At 41.9% G+C, this 18,732-nt stretch overlaps 3 protein-coding genes across 3 annotated transcripts; 2 read left to right on the forward strand and 1 right to left on the reverse strand.

Annotated features, from left to right (window-relative positions):
* On the forward strand, nucleotides 1–1,785 carry LOC103707206 (UDP-glycosyltransferase 71K1-like). Its single transcript, XM_008791610.3, has one exon. It carries the CDS (start codon nucleotides 88–90, stop codon nucleotides 1,531–1,533), a length of 1,446 nt encoding a protein of 481 aa, XP_008789832.2. The 5' UTR covers nucleotides 1–87; the 3' UTR covers nucleotides 1,534–1,785.
* A 3,923-nt stretch (nucleotides 1,786–5,708) lies between these two features.
* On the forward strand, nucleotides 5,709–6,645 carry LOC103707155 (dormancy-associated protein 1-like). Its single transcript, XM_008791540.3, has 3 exons — nucleotides 5,709–5,893; nucleotides 6,003–6,210; nucleotides 6,348–6,645. The coding sequence occupies exons 1-3, from the start codon at nucleotides 5,788–5,790 to the stop codon at nucleotides 6,382–6,384; spliced, it is 351 nt and encodes a 116-aa protein (XP_008789762.1). The 5' UTR covers nucleotides 5,709–5,787; the 3' UTR covers nucleotides 6,385–6,645.
* Nucleotides 6,646–8,423: 1,778 nt separating this feature from the next.
* On the reverse strand, nucleotides 8,424–15,150 carry LOC103707154 (phosphatidylglycerophosphate phosphatase 1, chloroplastic). Its single transcript, XM_008791539.3, has 5 exons — nucleotides 14,668–15,150; nucleotides 14,477–14,557; nucleotides 13,104–13,177; nucleotides 12,920–13,027; nucleotides 8,424–8,945 (listed from the first exon to the last, which is right to left on the reverse strand). The coding sequence occupies exons 1-5, from the start codon at nucleotides 15,098–15,100 to the stop codon at nucleotides 8,832–8,834; spliced, it is 810 nt and encodes a 269-aa protein (XP_008789761.2). The 5' UTR covers nucleotides 15,101–15,150; the 3' UTR covers nucleotides 8,424–8,831.
* Nucleotides 15,151–18,732: the final 3,582 nt, after the last annotated feature.

Here is an 18,732-nt window from a genome sequence, read left to right on the forward strand (position 1 = left end):
TAAAACCAGGAATAGGCCGCGGGACATTCAGGCCCTTCCAATAGCGAATCCATCAATTCCCCTGCATTACTCCTGGAAACAGAGAGGATGGGAAAGCTAGGCCTGGTTTTCCTGCCGATGTGGTCCGCTGGCCACCTGGTGCCCATGGTGGAGACGGCCAAACGCCTCCTCCGGCTCCAACAAGAGGAGAACCACTTCTCCGTCACCGTCCTCCTCATCCAATCCCCAAACCCGGCCTCAGCCTCCACCTTTTCCCCCGACGTTCAGTCCGTCGCTTCCTCCGGCCTCGATATCCGCTTCCAAGACCTCCCGCCCGTCGATCCCCCCACCGACACCGACGGCGCCCTGGACTTCGTCTCCCTCTACATCCAGAGCCACAAGCCCCACGTCAAGGCGGCGCTCACCCGATCCTCCATCCCCGTCGCCGCTCTGGTCCTTGATTTCTTTGCCACCACTATTGTTGACGTGGCTGACGAGCTCGGTGTCCCGTCCTACATCTTCTACACCACCGCCGCCGCCAGGCTCGCTCTCCAACTCCATTTCCCGATTCTCCACGACAAGTTTCCGGTAGAATTCGGGGAATTGGAAGGCGACGTAGAGGTCCCTGGAGTTCCTCCCATTCCGCCGCTATCCTTGCCGACTACCTTGATGAACAGGAAGAGCCGGGGCTACACTTGGTCTGTCTTCAACGGCAAACGGGTTCTGGAAGCTAAAGGGATTATAGTTAATACGTTCATGGAGCTAGAGCCGGGACCACTCGAGGCACTAATGGAGGGCCGCTGCGTGCCGGGCCACCCCACGCCGGCCATCTATCCAGTAGGACCAGTCATCGCCCTTGAGGTTGACGCGGATAAGGCTAATTCCGAGCGGCACGAGTGCATAAAGTGGCTGGATGGGCAACCACGGGCGTCGGTGCTGTTCTTGTGCTTCGGGAGCATGGGCAGCTTCGGCGCTCCACAGGTGCGAGAGATGGCTCTCGGGCTGGAGCGAAGCGGGCACCGGTTCTTGTGGTGTCTCCGGGCACCTTCGACGGGGAAATTCCGGGACCCGGTCGATGCAAATTTGGAGGAAGTATTGCCCGAGGGGTTCTTGGAGAGGACCGGAGGAAGGGGGTTGGTGTGGCCAACTTGGGTCCCGCAGAAGGAGATATTGGCTCACGAGGCGGTCGGGGGATTCGTGACGCATTGCGGGTGGAACTCGACCCTGGAGAGCTTGTGGTTCGGGGTGCCGATGCTTGGATGGCCGCTGTATGCGGAGCAGCACATGAATGCTTTTGAGATGGAGAGGATGCTTGGGGTGGCTGTGCAGCTCAAGGTGGACAGAAGGGGAGGGGGATACGTTGGAGCCGAGGAGTTGGAAAGGGGAGTCAGATGTTTGATGGGGGACTCTGAGGAGGGGAGGAAAGTGAGGGCGAAGGTTGAAGAGATTAGACTGGCAATCAAGAATGCCATTGGAAAAGGAGGGTCATCTTATATTTCTTTGGAGCAACTGGCCGAGGACATGAGCAAAGGAGGGGCTTCGAACAAATATTAATCTGGTATGAGGATGCTGTACTTTTCCCTTTGAGCACTCCCTTGCCATTCGAATAAGCTCTAGGTCATCTTAGATGCCCGCTAATGTAAGATGATGTTGCCTGGTGAAATGGATCGTCTTCTATCTTTTAGAGTGCCTCCAGTCTTGCATGGCGGTGCAGCTTTAGGTTACTAGACTATACTTCCTCATCCCCTGGTACAGAGACATACTACTAAGTCAAAACAATATGAATGGAGCCAACCGTTTCCGTCCTCTCTTTCCTCCGAAGTAACTAATCCAACAAAGAACCTTCAATCAACCATGAAACAGAATTTTGTTATTAGCGATTAAATGATATTGTTGAAAAAAGAGTTATAAACGATGCACATCTCCTCTTTCAACATTTTGCTTGTTCCAACAATCCAGGTTGGATCGGAGAGCTATTACATAATCATACAGCCTTCGTGCTTATGTATGATTACAAAGGTCCTAAATGATGTGGCCTAAATTTTATCCGCCCATCACAGGTCGATATGTACCAGCATTTCGAAAAGATTTGGATTTGAATAAAATTAAATTCTTGGTAAGGTCTAAATAAAGAAGGAGATGATGACAAATTTAAATACAGATAAGAGAGAAAGTTACGACAATTCTTTGATTTTCACCTCTAAGTCACGGATCCATGCTTGCTCTTTTCAATAGACTCTAAAGAGATGGGAGAAATGGCCAAGGGCTCCCAAGCACAAACCGTGAGAAGCTTATAAGAAGAGGCTCTCATGCTCTCATAGCGACAAGCGAGAAGCTCCTACAGAAAGGCTTTCATTCTCATGGCTACCTTTGCACCCGACTCCTCTTCCACATCTATCTCCACATGCTATTTTCTCTTCAGACGAGATGTGTGTCCTTGGAGACTGGGATGTGCATCCTTAGAGGCTGGCCTTCCGTGCTACTCGAGATCCGAGCGCTGTGCATATGGGACCCGCATCCTTGGAGGCCGCACTTCCATGCTGAGCTTGCAGTTCATGCTCCTAGTCTGCGCACCCTCAGAAACCATGACATGAGTCCTTAAAGATAAGGATGCATGACCGCCGACCAGAGCCATGTACATCTCCTATACTGCACATCCTCAGGGACCAAGATACGAGTCCCTCAAGACTAGGATGTGTGGTTGTCGATCAGAGTCATGTCGAACTCCCAGATTGTGCTCCCAGGCCGCATATTCTTGGAGACTGGTATGTGAGTCTCTGGAGACCGAGATGCGCGATTGTCAACCAGAGCCATACCGAGCTCTCAGTCTGCGCTCCTAGTTCGCGCAGCCTCACCAAAATGCGAGTCCCTAGAGACTGAGACATGTGATCACCGACCAAAGCCATGCCAAGCTCTTAGACTGTGCATCCTCGGAGATCAAGACGTGAGTTGTTGGAGACTAGAACATGGGATTGTTGACTAGAGCCATAACGAACTCTCAAGTCAAGCTCTAGTCTGCGCATTCTTAAAGACCAAGACATGAGTTTCTGAAGATCGAGACCTGCAACACCAACCTGAGCCATATTAAGCTCCCAGTACATGCATTATTGGAGATCAAGACACGAGTCCCAAGAGATCATGATGTGCGACCGTCGACTAGAGCCATGCTGCGCTCATAGTTCAAGCTCCAGTCCACGCTCCCAATTTGTGCATCCTCGAGAACCAAGATGCGAGTCCTTGAAGACCAGGATGTGAGACCGCCAACCAGAGCCATACGAAGCTCCTAAGCTGAGCTCCCAATCCGCGCTTCCTCGGAGACTAAGAAGCGAGTTTCTAAAGACTGGGATATGCGTCCATCGGCTAGAGCCATGCCGAGCACTCAAGGTCGAGCTCCTAGACCGAGGACTCAAAGCCTAATGATCTAGGGGGATCATTTTACTCTGATGCTTTATATTCTTTTATTATTTCATGTTGCCATTCTCAAGCACTGCCCCACTTAAGTATTGGAAGATACCCCACTAGAGCCACCAAGTGGGTCTTTCTCTTCTTTGTGCGTAAAGCACTTATCTACGGCAGTTGGCGCTTCGTCTTTCACCACTGTGGACATAGCGGGTTGATTTGTACCCTTCATACACCCAGATCATCCAAATATGGTTGATGGTCGGGTAGGATTTGCGCATCAATACTAATCATACCTTTTCAAAGTTGAGGATGATATGTTATTCTAGCCTTTTCCATTTAAAAGCATGTATTGGCTCATAACTACTAGCCAATTTTTAAAGGCTCGTGGATTCTCGTCATATCCGGCAGGACTTTAGGTGATTTGTGCTTTTCTTATATGTCATGATGTCTGCAAACTATTGAATCAAATTCCTTTCCTTTCTACCAATTAGGCTAGGTCCACGTTTGCCGATGAAAAGAAACATATTTTATACGGTGAACCATAGATTTGTTAGGGCCTTGAACTAGTATACATACAGAAAGTTCTGTTAACGGTGCTGCCACAAAAATGTTATCTATAAAAACTCTCCTGGTTGATGTTTAGCTCATATTTTTTTTTGCTTGGTTTGGCAATTTATAGCTGTTTGCAAATAATTTATTTTGACCTATTTTGCATGAGATTTCTATATAACTAAAACTTGCCTTATGGCTAATAATTTTTAAGCTGGTCTTTGCCCGTCGGTATACCGAAAAATAGAAGATAACTCATTATGGGATAGCCTGGATAGCTTGCTGATTTTATTGACATGGGCCAACAATTACATAATTTAAGACAAGTGAGATTTTATTGTCATATTCTGACATGACTAAATGGTTAGTAAATTAAAATTTGTCTATGGTGCATTTTTTTTAGTAAATAATTCTAACCTCTATTAAAAATTAAACAACTTTATATGAGTGATCGTATGATTTTATCATATTTGATTTTTTTATAGTTAAATTCAAAAAAAATTGGCCTCTCGGTGTATATGTTTGGTCTGTAAAACTACCCTACCATTCATCATAGTTCAAATATTTTAGAGCAGAAGGTGCCCCTCTTAAGGCGCGGCCCTTCTAGGATCCCGTGTCCCGTGATCAGTCTCTCTCCTTTCGGAGGTGAAATCTTGGGGACTTTCTTTTCAACGAGACAGTGGTCCCAACTTTATCAAGTGTAGCACTTTGATTGTCACGTCTTGTACTATATTATTTGCATATCCTTATCTTCAAATCACTGCAAGCTACTTTGTCAATGTTTGGCCCCACCCATCATCACTAAAGTAGATTGATGCAGGACACTAGAGAAGGATGAGTGCTGGATAGAATTCGAGCACAGTGCGGTTCATCCACAATTACAGGGATTTTAGAGCTTTTTCTGGTTCTAAATAATTTTCGGAACATTCTTTTAGGATTTTTATTTTACAAAAAATCTAAACTTTCTCTTATAAAAACAAAAGTCTTCTGTAGTGACCTGTCAGACCAATCGTCTGCTTAACCGGTTGTTCCCTTGAGATGAGCGTCAGGCCAAACACCTGCCCGACATGTCGTTCAACGGTGCTTCTTTGGCAATTTTGCCCATCACATCGTGCTTCGCACAAATCTCAAAGCATTCTAAATTTTTTATTACTTTTTTTTTTAATAAATAAGGCCAGCAAGTAAAATTTTTAATAATAGAATTAAAGAGTGCGGAAATAGAATTCGAACTTAGAACATCTGCTCTGATATCATGTTAAAATCATCACTCGTTCTAAAAACTTAAATTTATAAAATAAAATAGATTTAGAAGAAACGAAGGTTGAGGAGACGAGCCTAGCAAGCAGGAAGGGCCTAGGGAAAGGGGGCTCTTCTTATATAAGCAAGGTTCCAAGCAAAAATTGATCGTGAGAAGAAATGCCACTTGCTTTTCTCTTAGTAGATGAATATGCTTGATAATGTCGTCTGCATGCCCCTAGAAATTTGATAGCAGAATGAATTTTTTGATAAGAATTTCTTAGCTTCAATCACGTTAGCGCGACGATCGGATTCGGTGTCGACGGGCGAGTGACCGAAGGGGACGGAGACGGACTCATGGTCATTCAATTCTCATGCGCCAACCCTTCCCCTCGTCTCACGCCTTGGTCCGTGACGCAAGAATCGGACAAGCCGTTTTAACTATGTTTACCATTTCAACTACCAAGTTCCCGTCAGCCCCCTATCATGACACGTGCGAGTTCGAACGCTTCTCCTCGTATATAGTTGAAGACACCTAATAATGGTGATAGGATTCATGTCGGTAATATAAATGAACCCCAGCGGTGAGAGAGAGCGAGCGAGAGAGAGAAGGAGAGAGCAATGGTTCTCCTTGAGAAGCTGTGGGACGACGTAGTTGCCGGGCCTCAGCCGGACAACGGCCTCGGCAAGCTCAGGAAGGTCAACAGCAAGTCTCCGGTGATCAAAGGTTCCTCGAATAGCCTCTTCACAGGCTTAATATTTCTTCTTCGATTACTTGTCAAAATTTTGTTCTTGATGTAATTCAAGTGCGGTTTATTGTTGGTTGATTGGTGAAGACGGGGAAGGGGAGAGCAGCGAGTACCGGAGGTCGATGTCGATGCCGGCCACACCGACGACACCGGCCACGCCGACGACGCCCTCCTCCCCGCGCAAGACGAACGTGTGGCGGAGCGTGTTCAACCCGGGGAGCAACCTCGCCACCAAGACCGTCGGTGCCAACTATTTTGACAAGCCCCAGCCCAACTCCCCCACCGTTTACGACTGGCAAATCAATAAAACCCTCTTCACTTCTCTTTTTTTTTCTTAGAAAAACAGTATCACGTTTGATTCCCTTTTTTTTCTTATTGCTGTCGTTCTGTTTGAATATTGCTTGGCTGATGTATGGGTTTCCGGGAGTGCAGGCTGTACAGCGGTGAGACAAGGAGCACCCACCGCTGAATTAATGGACTCTGTGCCGAGAAAGAGGATTGGCTTGTGGGTAGAGATCGTGTGCTGTCTCTCGTGTTTGCTGGTTTTTGTGGTCATCTAATGGAGTTTCCTTTTTGTTGTTCTAAGTAGCGACCATGTGAGTTGCTACTAGGAGGCATGAAAGGTGGCAAGGAGTGTGTTGTATATGCGTAAATATATGAGCATGTATTTTGGGTTGCTACCTTAATTAGCTATAATAAGAATAAAAATAGATTATAGAAATTTTTTGGATTTCTTGATCCTGTATAAATACTCAAGATCTACCTACCGAATAACCGATGTGGGACTAAACACACACCCGTACGATCCTCACATACTCTTCCGTTCAAGCCCTGACGTCCTCGTTAGGCTAAGGGTTCAATTCCATTTAATGGTCAACCCTAATTGATCTGTATTGCAGTGTTCTCTAATCTACATACGTTATGGGTTGGGTATGCTCTGATATCATTTGTAACAATGCAGGACCTCACCCAAAATAGTTAGCCGAAAGGCATTATTTGGGTTTATTGATCCTGTGTAAGTATACAAGATTTACCTAGCGAATAACCGATGTGGAACTAAACACATGCCCAAAATTAACGGTATTCTCTTATATTCTTAGTTAGTTGTTTTGTTATTTGAGATTATTTGATGATTTTTATTTTTTTAAAGTGATATTTAGATTTTACTTGAGATTAATGGTTAAAGTGTTGGATAAAAATATATCCGACAGAGATAAATATAAGTTTTTAAATTATAAGCTGCAAGTATTATTTATTTTTAATTTTTGAGGAATTTCTGTATGGTTTTTGAGAGTGAAGGATACTAGCTTTAGCGAGAATTTTTTAGGTAGTATGCAAAGAAATGATTGTTTGGCGCACCGAATAGATTCTGTCTCATGCGCGCCATTCTCTGCATCCGATAACGACATTTAGAATAAGTGGTTCTACCTATGGCCTAAGTGGCTTACGGGGATCAGTGTCACGTGACCTCGTCACAACAGCCGGGAGTACGAGCGACTCATTCTGGATCGTTGCAATTACGTTGTCAGCAATCATGGACCAAGGAGTGATCTGATGGTAAGGTTAGGCGAGGAGCAATGGTTAATTATTAGTACTAAATAAGATGGACGTCGCCATCAGGCATCAACAAATAGGGACAGCCCTTCATCTGGGCTTTGGTTTTCTCTTTTGAGAGGGGGAGAGAGAGAGAGAGAGAAATAAATTATTATTTTTTAATTAAAATTTGTATCCAAAAATTCAATTCCATTTATAAGCTTATATAATTTTGTATGACAATAATGGTCTTTTTAGAAAAATAAATAACTGTATTAATATATTATTAATTTGATTTATCTTCTGCGTAGTAATGTTTTTGATTATATGGTGATAAAATTTAATTATCCAACTTATATTCATATTATATTCCTACTTCCAATATTTGATTTGTGTTTGTATATATTTAAAACAATTCTGAATATAAATTTTTGCAACTGATTAATATTCGTACTATATTTGTATTCATCAAATAAAACAAATATAGATATAGATACACCAGTATTCAATCCATATCCGATCTACTTTTAGCCCTAGCCATACATAAAGATTAAATTTGGATAGTGCATCTTCGGTGAAGTGCAACCTTCTTTTCGTTCTCTTATCTTGGGACACTGCAGATATGACCGGGTCTTGGATGCCGAGAGACTTGTCTTGCTCGAGAACCGGTAATTAGAAGTTAGATAATGAAATGACCTTGCCCAAGATAACCTATAGCGATCTCATGTAATTAGAGATTTCCCAGTCAAATGCCCCGAATACAACTCGAGTAAGAGATCCATTGGCTGCTCAAATTTAAAATTTTGCTTATAAGTAAGCGTCATTAGATATGATCTTGGCAGGTGAATATGTATCAAAAATGGCACTCATCAGACTACAGATATTTCTTCAGAGCCCCCACAACAAAGCAGCAACAAACATAAACTTGATCCATGAGAAAGAAGATTCATGCCGCCGCATACATGGTTCAATAATTTGTGGGAACAGAAGCAAAGCACAGTTCTTCCAACCACAAAGCCTGGTCCGGGCAATGCCACATTAAAATGGCTTGAGCAGCCCAGAGAATGCTTACACAAATCCATGTATTATACAGTCATAAGGAATCCGAATGAGCTATACACAGTTATACAGTTGTCATGCAGAGTTAAGCAACATATTCCTGAGAAGATTTGAAAAGCTTTCACAAGTGATGTGTCATGTTGGATGATATAAACATGTCAGTTTGGATGGGATCCAATTCAATAAAGCAGAAACTGGAGCCAGTCTTAATGTGTATTTCTGCCCATGTACACAAGTTCTGATATAAGCGTTACAACAGAGCTTGGCAGAAGTCATGGTGATGAAAGGAATCGTTGATCTTCTTTTTACTGTTCCAAACATTTCTCATAAGGATGGAACTTTTATACACTGATTAGCTTCTGATAGGAGACCATGCTTGGGTGGTCTTAGTCCTTGCTGGTACCAGCGCTTGACAAGAATGTTTTCCAATTTTCTGACCTGAAACAATTGTGATTTTGAGAAACTTAGAAGAATCCAATATCCATCTGCTACTAAAGATATGAGCAAATAATGATCGCACATAGCAACCAAACTACCGACAAAGATCAACTGAGGTCATAACAAATACTGACAATACAACACTCTTGATAAGATCTAATCCTTTAAGTCTCGCTTCGCTTGGGTACCCAAGCCCTCGTTCCCATTTCAAGTATGTGAGAACATCAGTTAGAAATATCAGGCTCAATCTAAGGAATCCGGATGAAACCAAAAATTCAAGAACTGTTTGAGAACCACATATTTGCCCAAGTTGTTCAAGCAAGAAAGCATACAAAAGAAAGAGGAAAGAAAAAGGAAGAAGGATTGCTGACAGTTTTCATGGGAATCCCATCCCTGAAGCCTCTTTTCAGCTAAAAAACACTGTTATCATCCTCTGAGATTTGCATGCTGAGTATAAGGAATGCCGGACTCTTTTCTTTCTGGAAAATGTGAATATTATCATCTTTGTCATTCTTCACCAACCATTTCTTATGCATGTAAAGAATTCATACAACCGTTGAACAACATAAAGTTGTACCAAGATTGTAAGATATCAACAAACTGGATGGCACCAAGTGCCCTATCTATCAAGCCAGCACAGGCTTACCCAATCTGCTTCTCCATGGACCCGGCTCAAGCCAGTCTCTTGCAAACGGATTTAGATGCTGATCATTTGGAAATTGCCCATGCATGACTTGATTTTAGTCAAACAATTAGGCAACTTGAAGCGGATTTTAAACTTCAAAATGTAGCTCTCATCTTGGACATATTGGACATAAAATAAGCATGCGTAGAATCATGGCCTGCTGAACCGGCCCGTACCGTACCGGTACCGACCCCCACCGGTACGGTACAGCCACATAAAATGGTTCGGAGCCAGAACCGAGTGGAGAAGAAGAAAGAAGAAAAAGAGGAGAAGAGGAAGAAAGAAGAGGAAAGAAGAGGAAGAAGAAGAGGGAGAAGAAGAGGAAGAAGAGAAAGAGGAGAAGAAGAAGACGGTTCGACGTACCTCGGTCCAACCCCCTCCCGAGCACCTAGACGCGCGTGCGGCCTTCCCAACGGTTCCTTCCTTACTAGCGGGAGAAGGGGGGAAAGAGAGGAGAAGAGAGGAGGAGAGAGGGGAAGAAAGGAGAGGAGGAGAAAGCTCGGGAAGGAGGAAGAAGGGAAGGGAAAAAAAAAGAAAAGAAAAAAAAATTCTTTCCGCATGCGGGGGGAATTGCTCGTGCCCGCGCGCAATTCCACGCGCAGGGAACCTCGCTCCCGCATGGTTCTCCGCACTCGCACTGTTTTTTTGTGCCCGCGCGCGGTTCCTCGTGCGAGGCAGCGAGCCCACGCAGCACCGCGCACGAGTGCGAGCCCACGCGTCGGGCACAGTTTCTCGTGCGAGGCAGCGAGCCCACGCAGCACCGCGCACTGAGTGCGAGCCCACGCGGGGACGCGTGGGCATTTAATGCCACAGAGTGGCATTTCTATGGCTAAAACGCGGACGCAAGTGTGTGTCGTCCTTTTTTTTGGGGGGGGGTTCCGGTTCCAACCGGTACTGGAGCCTACCGGTATGCCGACTCGGTCAGCTCGGCAGACACTGTGTAGAATATCAAAGTTCAAAAACTCGATTTTGGTTTTGGCTGGCCCAGACAAGTTTTGATTTTGCTAGTTTCAATGGTTTTAGTAGTGTCGCCTTAAAAGATTGATTAAAAAAATCCAAAAAATGTTAAAACATTTCAGAATAATAACAAAATCGAAGAAATATTAACATAAGTAAATAAAATAATTATAAAGTGTTTTAGATTTAAATATATCTTTTGTGAGTCTTGGTTGTACAATTTCAATAGTTTCATGCCAAAGCTATCCAAATATTATAATTTTCTTCAAAAGTGAAATAGCATTTGCCAGCATTATGTAACACTCGATCACTTGATGACCATCTAACACAGAACAATCGTGCTCATTTTGGAATACTTTAAGTTGTAATTGCTAGTAAATTAGAAAAATAATACAAAGACGCTCAAAGTAGACCTAGAACAAGAATTCCTTAATAGTCCAGACCACCCATTTAACCTGACATCTGCCAAGAAATGATTTGTCACGTTGTGAATTGTAACAAATCACAAGATTATAAAATCCGACCATCAAATGACTTGTCACATTGTATGCTTTCCTCAAGCACACCCCAAACATCATAATGTACCTAAATGGCCTTTTGATATAACTATTAAATGCAACTGTACTGACCAACTAAATTTACATTAAAATAAATCAATCCTAGACATACAAGTACATCCTTAAAATTTCATAAAACGGAAAAAGGCAACTGTTTCATGTGTCTTCCAGCAGTTGAAGCTGTCATCATGATTGGATGACCATAATGCATCTTTCCATATTTTTTTGTTATTTTAGTGTATGGTCATTCAAAAGAAAACTAACCATAATTATGCATCAAAAGGAATATAACTTACATATGTTCTGGCTGAAGCTGTAGAATGACCAGTACTTTAAAATGACTAAACATGTCTAAGAATTCAAATAAAACCTTTTTCCAAATCTCAGAAAATCGATGGATATGAGAATAGCTCTTTAAGTCATAAAAGAAACAAGATTTTCCTTATTTCAAATAGATGAAGTTTCTCCAGCAAAGGCAGCAATTTGTTGGATATAAGAAACAGCCTTTTGTATCTTCTTTCTTGTAATTAATGGTCTCAATTGCTAACTGGTAATTTGGAATCTTACTATCGAAACAAATGATCCTTATAGCAACTGTTCATCGACTTCATTTTTCCTTTCCTGTCTATCCCAACACCCCTCACATTTCATGGCAATATCCTTAATATAATAACAGAAAGATGTCTTCTCTACTGCTAATTTAACTGCCAATGATTGTTTGTGAAACTAAATTTATTCATCTCCCTTGCATAGTTATCAATTTATCTTGGTTCGTGTAAATCTCAGCATTATAAATCATATTTTATCTTTTCGGCGATGACCAAAGAAAACTCTAGCCTTGCTCAAATATATACAAAGAAAATTCCATACATCATTTTCAGACGTCAAAGAAATTCTTTGTCAAGAAGTGCTGAATACCTAAAAATAAGAAAGTGACAGTATAATGGGAACCTGCACAGTCCTTGCTTTTCATTGTAAATTGTGAATGCTCTGTAGTAGTGAAAAGTACCCTTATATTTTAGCTTATAGCCACAACACGGCAATGAGTGGAAGGTCTTCATATAATCATATTCGTCATCTATCCATTGACCATTAAGAGCTATAGAAATTAGTTCAAGCACCAAATAGGAAATTCAGAAGGTAATCTCAAGTCCTTAACTACAAAGATTGTCCTTGCAGTACTCCATCAGAAACCCTAGTTACTTTTGACCAGACCTTTCAAAAGTCAAAACAACTGTCTGGTACAAAGGGGATAATCAGCAACACTTAGGCTTTATGGATATACTTCTATCTGCAGTTTCAAGTCGATCTTCCACTTCCAAATATTAGGCCCTGTATTTCAAGTTTATTCATCCAGAATCATATTAGTTATAACAAAATTCCTCTTAACCAGTATAAAGTTTTAGAAGTTTGAACTTAAAAATCATTCTTGAGAAGCTCATTATTAGAACTTAGAAGTATTCCATTATTGGAAGGAGAGGTGACTCCAATCAACAGGATAGAGAAATTCTGCACATGCTATCAATCATTTAGGGCTCTGTGCCATCACCAAGCCGATGTAAGCCAACTTTGTCCTTTTGTCCTTGAAATTTCCCTTACATCAGGCATAAACAGGCTAACTAAGACTTGACATGGTTCAGGCTTGAACAAGCAAACATTTGTCAATAGATGCAAGTCAAAAGAAAAAAGTTATAATGTGTGATTGTCTTTTGTCCAATTGCTTCAGAATTAAATATAGAACAGAGAAAGGAAAAAAGGGTGTTGGACAAATTTACCTGCTTGACAATGAAAGGCTCTTCAGAAAGACTTAGTGGTTCTGTTAAGATAGTTAAAAAGCCATGTTTGTTTCCATAGACAACATCTGTGAAATGCCGATCTCCCACCTGATATGAGAACATGGAAACCATTGTGAAATGTCAATGGAAGAGAACAGCTTTTGCAGGTTATATAGATCCCTACCATTACAAGTAGTGAAGCTGAGCAACCAAAGTATTTTTCAATGTCTTCAGCTGTTCCAGATGGTTTTTTTATCTCTGCGATACAAGACAAAATCTTTAAGTTTCTTATAAGAACTTCATTTTGCATATATGCTTCAACATAAAATGATTTATTTGGTAATAAGAAGCATAGGGTTGGCCCTCACATTCAGGTACCCAGGTTTTGTGAAAAAAATTCCTCCAAGACTTAATATTCTATTTTGATTAAGCAGTGGAGAAGTGGCAGCAGAAGCCTGTTCTGGGGCCATATCAATTGCACTATCTTGACTTTCACTTCTTAACGGACTTTGCAAGTATCAATAAAGTATAAATAATATCATGAAAAGGGGCAAAAGATAAATCATCTACAATTGCACTTCACTTTTGAATTTGATGACGAGAGAGAGAGAGAGTATCTATGGTCGGGAAAGATCTTACGAGGACCCCTTAACAATAGAATTGTATAATAGTACCTCGAGTAGATAGTCTACAAGAGAGAGGTTCAGGATTCTAGAGGTTGTTGCTCTAAGATGAACAGTTGTCTTGTTGCATTGTAAAATCATTGTCTATGGCACTTCTTGTTTCAGTTTAGGCTTATAGCGACAATGGATAAAGATTGGAAACCTCCAGTTCCATCTCACTATGATGGAATAAGTGGTGCCAACTATTAACAAGGAAGATCATGGAGGATTAAAGAAAATGTTCAAGCTCGGGCATCACTAATAAAAGATTGAAAGATCAACGATGCCGCTGACTTTGTGATGCAGCTTATGCCTTCAATCCTAGAAACAGGAACATAGTCGTAACATAATATTTTATTTTTAAGATGATAATATAGGTTATGAACTTCAAGATGTCATGCTTTAATTGCATATGTCATATTTGTCTTCATGTTTTTCTAAAGTTACCTATAACTAGTTCCATCATCCTAACAAGTGGAGCAATATTTAGATTACTAGCATAAAGCAAATAAAGGGTACAATATCATTAGGACATAGCTATAATTCCTTGTACTGACTGGTTTTTGTGATAATTTTTGTTACTTTCTTTACTCTTCTGAAAATTGAATCTTTTCTTCCTTCAGAGTGGAAAACTATATCAGAGTACAATTTCATCATTTCTATCCCAGAGGTCTCCTTAGTTCCAATGCAGACTAACTAATCATCGAAATCCAAATTCATTTGGAAAATAAGTTAAGCACTCAACCTCCCCCGCAGCAACTAGCATGCAACAGAGAAGAAACAATCCGCATAAGGCTGCAGTCGTGAGCTATTTGTGCAAAATATCAATGCAAAAGTATGCCACGAAGCAAACCATATTACACAAAATAAAATTAGAGATATAGCATGCACTTGCCATGCCTTATAACATGAATGCCTCCAATCGACTCCTCTAGAGCTCTAGCTTCTGAGCCATCCTGATCAAACTGCCGAAGTCCTGACAAAAGCCCAATCCAGTCCCCACCATAAGCCAATGGCGAGACAAACGAATCGAGAACCGAAAAAGAACAACCACAAGAAGAAGAAGAAGAAGAAGAAGACATTCACCGGCGGAATTGCTAAAGATGGCGATCTTGCCGGGAAAGGCGGAGCGACAAAGGTGGAGGGAGTGGGAGAGAGGGGGCCAGAGGGAGAGGGAGTAAGGAGCAGTGAGGGTGTTGTCCTTGTCGAAGACGACGCCGCGGAAGCCGAGGCGCTCCATCTCGGTCCAGTCGATCCAGCGGATGTCCGGGACGGCGATGTGGGGGAGGGCAAGGTGGGGCTCCCGCGCCACGACGCTCGCGAAGGAGCCCACGCCCGCCGAGTTGAGGCGCTGCCCCAACGCGCGCTGCCACCAATTGGTCATAGGGACGCTCCTTTTCTCGTCCGCGTCTAGTTCTTCTGCCGGCGCGGAAGTCCTCCAACGGCAGCGGACGAATAAGGGAACAAAGTGATGGTGGGAGAGGAGTGGGAGGGAAGGAGATGGCGAGATTCGCGACATCGGTGCGCGCGCCGCCTTTGCTGAAGGTTCAGCGGTTCAGTCAGGGACTGAGAGTGGAGTTTTCGGATTTAATCATTTAACACCAGCCCCTTGGTGCTTGGCCCAATGTAGAGCCCAATCCAGATTGTGGGTTACACTACTGGCCCAGCCTAATTACTACTTGGAATACGCCTAAGATGGACCATGTAAGCCTCTCCTGAACGTGAGGGTCTTCAGAGCATCTCAAGCCTGAAATGGCTGCTCACGTCAACTTATGTTACTCCCTCCTGCACCTTTGTTGAAAATCAATTTTCAAGACAAAAATTAGAGAGATCTGTGCCCCCGCCCCAATGGTTCTTGCGGAGATCAAATAGGAGATTGGGGATAAACGGGCTATCAATGTCTTGAAGGATAGTTGACTCTCTGAGGTGCCACCGTGCGGCTGGCCTACCCTGATCGACTCTGTTTGGCTGGGGTTAGATGCCGAGTTTGCGATCTGTTTGTCCCAGGAGGGCGGACGTAGAACGAGGACCTCGTCCGGTTGGCTTTTGGGGAGCAGGTGGCTAAGCAGGTCTTGTTATTGCTGATTTCTGTAGGAGAAGTTGTAGACAGGAGAGTCTGGAGCGTGACTGGGAGGTCAGAGGTAAAAGCCCAAGACTTACTCGGGGTGGTTAAGAGGGCAACGACTCGGCAGATTGATGGGGGTTAGATCTGAAGGATTTGCATCCACCCCCAAGTTGCCTTGTTTGTCTCAAAGGTGGCATGGGGTGCCTGCCTACCAGAGGCATGCCGGCTCGGCGTGAGGTAAGCATTCTCCTAGAGTATGTAGCCTTCTTGGAGGTGGAGGAATCAATATTTTATGTCCTCTTCAAAATGTCCATGGGCCGGTCAGATCTGGGGATACGCCTCCGGCTCCCTCGTCCCTCGGCAGGGGTGGACGTCGATCGAAGATTTTCTTTACTTCTTGGAGATCTCTTCACGGAGGCCCGACCTTGAGGAGCGGGGGATCAAGGCTGCCTATTTGGCCTATCACTGCTGGATGGAAAAAAAATGCCCAGGTTTTCGAGGATAGCAGAGCGTATCCGAGGGTGGTGGCAGATAGAGCTCTACTTTATGCGGTGGAGGTTATTCGATCCACTGCACCATCGTCTCTCGGGATGGTCAAGAAAATCTGGGACTTCCATTCTGCTTCCGCAGCATCCAGGACTGTGCTGATCTCCTAGGAGCCCCCACCTCTCGCTTTCTCAAGGTGAACTTCGATAACAGTGTTGGTGTGGGAGGGAACATTGAAGGTGTGGAATTCGTCATCAGAGATTATGATGCCAAACTGATAGTGACATGGGGTCGACAAATCTTCAACACATTTGTCGTCAGTGCCGAGCTCAGAGCCGCATGAAAGGGCAACCTCTATGTAAGGCGCGTGCTGGAGGCGGACTGCATCCTCCTCGAAGGGGATTCAACCATGGTGATCAAGTGGATCCAGGGTTGGGGATGTTGTAGGCTGCTGCTCCACGACATCCATAGTCTCTTAAGTGAGTGTGGTTTCTATCGGGCCATACATGTCTACAAGGAAGCGAATAGTGTTGCTGACTGGGTGGCCTCCTTCACGACTCATCACTCTGGAAGTTTTACTTGGTAAGACCACGTGTATGTACTTTATCCTTCATATTATCTTCTCTTTTTGATTTTGTTGGTTGTACCCATATCCGTCATCTGTGAGCCACCGTTGTACCAAAAAAAAAGACAAAAATTATGGAGTAGTTATTGGTTGGACCAAGTCCACTGCCCAGCAACACACACGAATGAATAAAATAGAAAAGAGCACAGTACATGCGCTTTCATGCATGTTGCTTCATAATGAGACTGGTCTACTAACTTAATGGTAGATCTGATCTAACTAAAAATTATACGAAATTATACCTAGAGATCATCTCGCTATGCTTTTATATTATTTTGTGCCATACGAATTCACTTTTAAGGCAACCAATCCAAGTGGTCAACAACAACTCATCCAAGTAAAATATATGTGTGCATTATCATCCAAATTTTAGGTGAAAGTACTATATCAATGGTTTAGAGAGGCACTTGGATGCATAAATAATTTATGGCTTGAAAATAAAAAATGGGGGGGGGGGGGGGGAAGGCAACTTACCCTATGATTTAATGTTTATATTTCAGTAGAATGAGACCAATATTCGGCATTTTTTGAAGTGGAGGATATAAGACTACATCCATTTGTACTATGATTTAAAGAAAGAAAATCCTTAATAACAAAGATTTACTTTTCTCAAAAAAAAAAACAAGAAATGAATATGTACTCTGCTCTATCTAAGTAATTCGCCTCGCCATCGATGCAACAACAAATATGTGCTCATTACGAGGTGCGCACATTCTTGCACGCGTGCCCTACCTTTATGGCTTAAGCCCCATTTGGAGAAGTTTTTGGAGGGCCAAAAAGTACTTTCTGACCCTCTAAAAGTACTTTTAGATGAAATAAGGATATTTGGTAAAAATTTCGAAAAAAATGTTTTAGCTTTTTGGAAAAGTTAAAAACAGTTTTTTGAAAGAAGCTCCATTTTGTAACTTTCTGAAAAAGTACTTTTAGGCTCGGTCGGGAAGCTGTTCTTTTGACCAAAATACCCGTGATAAAATATAACAATTACATAAAATGTTCCTCTATAATCCTGAAAATCTACTAAGAAATTTGTTACAGAGATAAATAGTCATTGGTGAAAAATTAATTTACGCTAATAATTATAATATTTTATACCTTTATTATTGTATTATACTATAAATATAATATTATATTACATTATATTATAATACATTAATATGTTATGTTAAATAATTTAATATTATGTCATATTATGAAAAATTAATTTATGCTAATAATTATAATATTTTATACCTTTATTATTGTATTATACTATAAATAAAATATTATATTACATTATATCATAATACATTATGTTATGTTAAATAATTTAATATTATATTAAATTATTATGCTACAGTATATAATATTATATTACTATAATATAATAATATTATATTATATTATATTACAAATAATATTATATTATATCATATATTTACGTATTAATACATATTATATTTTATTATGTTTTAGTGTATAATACTATTCAATGTCCTTTATGACCATTTTGTTGTATCAAAAGTACTTTCTTTATTTACCAAACATCTGTTAAAGTGTCACAGCACTTTATAAATGTGGTTATTAAACAGTAAAAAGCTTTTTATAAAAGCCCTACTTCTAAAAACTCCACTTCCAAAAGCTCTACTGCCAACAGCTCTCCCAAACGGGGCTTTATTTGAAGTTGCCACCAATAATGAGCTAAACTCCCTTCCATCTATGTTGAGGCTTGAGATAATAATATATCACAAGCAGAAGCTGAATTTAGTTGGCGCAAATCAGGTCTCCAGCGTAGTTGAAACCCAACTCGTCCACTGCTGGACACAGTGCAACACACTACCACCTTCGAGATTCGTGTTTGCTCCAAACCTCAAGATTAGTACATCTTATCTCTATCGTGCATCAAAATATTGACATCAAATTTCATCATGTTCTACAATGGAACCTGAATTAATTGGACGAGCCTAAAGAAAACATTATCATGTGTCTGAGCCTTCAT

Source organism: Phoenix dactylifera, chromosome 4 (genome assembly GCF_009389715.1).
Source record: "Phoenix dactylifera cultivar Barhee BC4 chromosome 4, palm_55x_up_171113_PBpolish2nd_filt_p, whole genome shotgun sequence".
Lineage (NCBI taxonomy): Eukaryota > Viridiplantae > Streptophyta > Magnoliopsida > Arecales > Arecaceae > Phoenix > Phoenix dactylifera.

What these genes read in the sequence shown, in the direction of transcription:
- LOC103707206 (XM_008791610.3), top strand. Translation starts at nt 88, where the DNA reads ATGGGAAAGCTAGGCCTGGTTTTCCTGCCGATGTGGTCCGCTGGCCAC.
- LOC103707154 (XM_008791539.3), bottom strand. Translation starts at nt 15,100, where the DNA reads ATGTCGCGAATCTCGCCATCTCCTTCCCTCCCACTCCTCTCCCACCAT. An exon ending in CAGCTTCACTACTTGTAATG is followed by an intron (nt 13,028 to 13,103) that starts GTAGGGATCTAT and finishes TTCTCATATCAG; the next exon opens with GTGGGAGATCGGCATTTCAC. An exon ending in AGCCTTTCATTGTCAAGCAG is followed by an intron (nt 8,946 to 12,919) that starts GTAAATTTGTCC and finishes CAATTGTTTCAG; the next exon opens with GTCAGAAAATTGGAAAACAT.
- LOC103707155 (XM_008791540.3), top strand. Translation starts at nt 5,788, where the DNA reads ATGGTTCTCCTTGAGAAGCTGTGGGACGACGTAGTTGCCGGGCCTCAG. An exon ending in CAAGTCTCCGGTGATCAAAG is followed by an intron (nt 5,894 to 6,002) that starts GTTCCTCGAATA and finishes TGATTGGTGAAG; the next exon opens with ACGGGGAAGGGGAGAGCAGC. An exon ending in TCCCCCACCGTTTACGACTG is followed by an intron (nt 6,211 to 6,347) that starts GCAAATCAATAA and finishes CCGGGAGTGCAG; the next exon opens with GCTGTACAGCGGTGAGACAA.